This window comes from Ictalurus punctatus, chromosome 10, assembly GCF_001660625.3.
Source record: "Ictalurus punctatus breed USDA103 chromosome 10, Coco_2.0, whole genome shotgun sequence".
Taxonomy (NCBI): domain Eukaryota; kingdom Metazoa; phylum Chordata; class Actinopteri; order Siluriformes; family Ictaluridae; genus Ictalurus; species Ictalurus punctatus.
Genome location: NC_030425.2, coordinates 26,872,501 through 26,877,500, shown reverse-complemented (window position 1 = coordinate 26,877,500; position 5,000 = coordinate 26,872,501). Strand labels below are relative to the sequence as shown.

At 39.6% G+C, this 5,000-nt stretch overlaps 1 protein-coding gene across 2 annotated transcripts in view; it reads left to right on the top strand.

Annotated features, from left to right (window-relative positions):
- Window positions 1-5,000, top strand: part of mrvi1 (murine retrovirus integration site 1 homolog) — a 53,278-nt gene that overhangs the window by 7,570 nt on the left and 40,708 nt on the right. For both annotated transcript variants that reach the window (XM_017477866.3, XM_017477865.3), the window contains exons 11-16: window positions 1,018-1,077; window positions 1,188-1,243; window positions 2,133-2,217; window positions 2,364-2,474; window positions 3,665-3,750; window positions 4,178-4,412. In XM_017477866.3, coding sequence (XP_017333355.1) covers window positions 1,018-1,077; window positions 1,188-1,243; window positions 2,133-2,217; window positions 2,364-2,474; window positions 3,665-3,750; window positions 4,178-4,412 — 633 coding nt within the window. The remainder of the gene's footprint in view (window positions 1-1,017; window positions 1,078-1,187; window positions 1,244-2,132; window positions 2,218-2,363; window positions 2,475-3,664; window positions 3,751-4,177; window positions 4,413-5,000) is intronic.

Here is a 5,000-nt window from a genome sequence, read left to right as displayed (position 1 = left end):
AGAGGGAGTGAGAGATACAGAAAGAGGGAGAGACACAAAAACAGACAGAGGGAGAGAGACACACACACAGAGAGAGACAGAGAGGGAGAGGCACACACAGAGAGAGAGAGAGACACAGAGAGAGAGAGACACAGAGATAGGGACAGACACACACACAGAGACAGAGTGAAAGGGAGAGAAGACACACACTCCCATCTAGAGAGCACAGCCAGTTTCTAGTCAAGTGTGTTTTTATTGTCACTCCGCTATATACCTTGTATACATGAGAAACGAAACGTCGTTTCTCCCGGACCACGGTGCGACACGTAACGGTACACGAGACTACATAAAGTGCAAATACACAAGTGTGAGATGATTGCAGGACAATAAATACACAAAACCATATACACAGAACAATAAATACACCGAATGATGGACTGTAAACTGTTATGTAGCGTAGCAGCAATTTTCCTCACGGCTCCCAGACGCGGACGGATGTAGCGATGTTGGGATTCGAACTTGCGATCTCTCGTGCTGACGAATGCTTCTCTATTGCGTCACTATTCATCATCTTTTCATGCCTTTTTATATATTTACTGCTTCATTATTCCACGTTGCACTGGATGTCGCTGCCAATACCGTTTGCTTTTCTGTTTCACCCCTGCCTTAATCCTTAAACCAACTTCTCCTACACCCTTTCCCTCTGCGGTGCCACTTGTACACTTACAACACATAATGAGTTTCCTAAACGGCTGCTTAAATCGTTATTCAAGACAGGCAGCGTGTCTGTGACGAGCGTGTTTCCAGTGCACTCGCTACTCTAAAACCATTCCACTGTCATTTTATTTATTTATTTATTTATTTATTTATTTATTTATTTATTTATTTTAAACTAACCAGATTTTTCCTGTATGAACGCTCCGGCGAACAATTTACAAATCAGTTTATTTACAAAACCCCGAGCCGTTATTTGGTTACACGTGGTAGTGTTTTACATCCTGTTCATTAACCACTTGTGTGTTTTGATGGCTTTTTCAGAAAAACGTCACACTACAGAAATTGAAGGAGACTTTTCTGGACTACGACAGAATCGTCGACGTACCGAGTTCACGTTATTCAGTTCAAAATATATTCGAAAAAATGATTTGGTCAAATAAACATTTATTTATTTATTTATTTATTTATTTATTTATTTATTGGTCTTTCAGGGTCTGCAGTGCGATCTGGTGAGATTACAGGAGCACTCGCAACAAGCACTTTCACGGTAAATCCCAGCAACTAGCCTACTTTAACGGGCGATTCCACGACCGCGGTGCCATTTGTGTCCCACTGATATTGCATTTATATAAATGTGTACGTGTGTGTAAAGTAAACGTTTTTAAATATGGGTAAAGTAAAACTTTTTAGAAAACAGCGTTTTTTTTTTTTGTTTTGTTTTGTTTTTTTTGCACCTGTTCCAGCTCGCTATAACTCCATCTTAAAATGAAAGCTAATCATTAAAATGATGTCCATTTTAAAAATAAATAAATAAATAATTTCCTTCACCTAACCCTGTTACCTGAACACATTCGACCCCTATGAAATATTTGGAATATTCCCAAATATAAGTAAGTCACACGTTCAACAGGAAGTCGGACGATCAGAATATCCTGAAGACCGTGGGAAGAAGAAAATGAAGTTCTTCCGTTCTTTTTCTCTTTTTTTTTTTTTTCTGTGGTTTTTCTATGATATTGACTTTTTTTTTGAAAGTATAACTGTGTTGCACAAATTATAGATTGAAAGTAAACTATTAATTTTCAAAAATTCAAATATAGAGAATTTTAAATAAGTAGTTAGAATGTACTTAAGGTCGTAGTTAACCAAGTTTTGTGCGTTTTGCTAATTCCCTAACCCAACCCGGTTGTTCATTTAAGTGCAGCCCGTCAGCAAAGAAACCGTGGAGAATGTAGGCTGTGATACGGGATCACACTTTAAAAATAAATGAATAAATAAAACATTTTTCAATTTGAAAAATTCTTTCATACGTCTCAATAGTGCCCTAATTATGGAATCACCCATTTGATTGAAAATCACAGGATTCTACATGATTATACTTAATGCCACCCTTAAGCACAGTTAACGCTTGGTGTACCCGTTCTGCTGCTTTACGGCAGGTTTGATATATGTTCTGCAATTCCGAGAAGTGCCGCGGTCCCAAACCATTACTCCCTACACCGTGAGATCCAGGAGGCTGAGCCGGTAAACTCTGATCCACACATCCAGCCTTTACTGTTCATGCTGTACATTTTTTTTTTTTTTTTTTTTTTTTTTTTTTTTTTTTTTTTTTAAGTCATGACTGGTGCCAGCTCCTGGTTTGAAGTGATGTTTATTCTTTTTGGTATTAGATGGCACGTGTCGAGGAAAACAGCAGCTCGGTGTCTGAGCTTCAGCCTCCTTCATCTCCAAAGAGAGATCTGTACAATTTCATCCACAAGATCAAGTCTGCAGAGCTGCGGGTGAGAAACTATGGCTTAATAAATAAGTAAATAAATAAATAAATACTGTATGCATCTTAAGAATGTAATTGCAAACGTATTAGCTAGTCCACCGGGTAACTGAAAGTTCCAGTGTGCTGTCCAGTGCCATGTTTTTGTTGCCTGGAATCATGACTGACTCAGGCCAGGGTTTCTCCAGCATGGGGTTCCTGAACCTCTAGTGGCTTGTCGTGGTATTGCAGGTTGTTTTGTTTTTTTTGTTTGTTTTTTTTACAAGCGAAACTGTGTTAAGAAAAATGTGAACAGGTAATATATTTCACTTCTATTTTCAATTAACGTATTAGCATGCTTACAATGGCAAGGGGGAATAATTTAAGTTGTAGGGGTTAGCTGGACTAGCACCCTGTCCAGGGTGTACCCCGCCCTGTGCCTGATGTTCCCTGGGATAGGCTCCAGGTTCCCCCACGACCCTGAAGAAGGAGTAAGCGGTAGAAGATGTATGGATGGATGGATGGGTTTAGCTGGAAAAAATGCTGAGAACCTGGACTAGGCTTAAAAAATAAAAATAAAATGGTGAAAGTATGGTGAGCAAGCTAGCTAGCTATGAAGTGTACTAAATGAATACAAACGAGTTGAATGTGCGTTGTGCTGCAGGAGAGTTCTGACAGCTTCATGGTTTACTTAGCGCTTAATTTTTGCTCAGTTTCTTCAGTTTTCACAAACCCGTCTGCTTCTGACAGTCATCCGTACATGCTAATTAATCTGACTACTAAAAGCTAATGTGTGTAGTGCAGTAGGTGGTGGGATTCAGAACAGGTAGAGTGTGTTGTTGTATCAGCATCGAGGTGCGTTTTGTTTAAGCATAACCCCCCCTGGTTGTTAATGCACCCCTGGAGCAGAGAGGGTTAAGGGCCTTGCTCAAGGGCCCAACAGTGGCAGCTTGGCAGTGCTGGTGCTTAAACCTCTGACCTTCCGATCAGTAACCCAGAGCCTTAACCGCCAAGCCATCACTGCCCCAACCATTGTTGAACGATGGAAGAAGAAAACGCTTCTATAACCACTAGCCTACTGAGAAAACTATGAATAATAATAATAATAAAAAAAAAAAAACAATAGCCCTGACTACATAATCTTGTTCTCAAGATCACATCAGATGTGAACTGGGACTTAAACACCACATTATGTTTGTTTTGTTTTTTATTGCTTTCCAGGACGCATATACAGCTGAATCATTACAGAAAGTGTTCCTACAGGACCAGCAAGAGCAGGCGAGCTCCAAAAAACAGCTGTTGACCATGTAAGCAGCGTTTATTTCAGCCTCTCATTTTAATTATTTAGCACGAGATAAACTTTTAACCCAAGCTATCTACGGTTTTCTTTTTGAAAGCTACAATATATTCTAGACAGTGTCAGCTGTATACAGCACGATAATGAAAACGGACACACGGGGAAACCCTTTCACATGCTCAGGGATCGTACTGATGGCGGGTTTTGTGAATGATTACATGAAGAGGAGGTCATGTGACTGCTTGGAAATGAAAACAAAAAGATGCTCGAATGCAAATGTAACTAATGGGTCGAAATGATTTGAATATAATCTCTGAAATGTAAAAGAAACACGAGAGAAACTAAGCCAAGAAGCTAGTTGGATTGCTGAAATTGTATTTGAATAGAATTACTTTTAGGCTCGGTTCACTTTTTGTGTGTTTGTGTGTGTGCTGTAGTCTGACAGAGCTGGACAGACCTCTGCCTCCGTGGGACCAGCAGCCAGAGCGCAGGCACGTCGAAACACACCGGCAGCCACAGGAAGTCCGCAAAGCTCCGCCCATCACCTGGTGGAGAGCTCTGAGGGTAGAGGACGAGAGGAACTGGAACACCCGAGACGTCCAGGACACCACCAGGGACATGCAGGAGAGGATCAGTGCTCTGGAGATCCAGCTGAAAGACGCACAGATGGAGGTGACTGAGAGGAAATGCACGGCGTTAGTTTAGTACGTCATAGCAATAGCGCGTGTGTGTGTGTGTGTGTGTGTGTGAGAACATGTCCTGAATTTGGTCTATTCACAGCTCTTCTGTGTTTAAAATATCATTTAACACTAAAATACAAGTGATGAAATATTTCTATGCCATTAAAACCATTAGATTCAAAATAAATTCTGTAATTTATTAAACAATAAAAAAAACACACCTTTATTCTCATTAAGAACCACCAGGATTTATGAATATGCAAATTAGAATTTCCCCCATGTCCTCTTGCCATCCCTAGCAGCCTAAGGTCACTAACATTAGCTAACTTGGCTAGCTAGTTAGCAAACCCCTAATAAAGTAGTACAAAACTTTATTTCCCTCATCTATGTATTTATTTATTTATTTATTTATTTATTTATTTATTTATTTATTTCAATAAAACTATAATGTTGCCATAACAAACACCATATATCCATCAAACATTAGCTATGCTATCTAGCTAGCTAGTTTAATGTGCAGGTTCTGCAAATAAAATGAGTTTCTATGTGTAATAATTTGCATATTGGATGTAATTGGTCC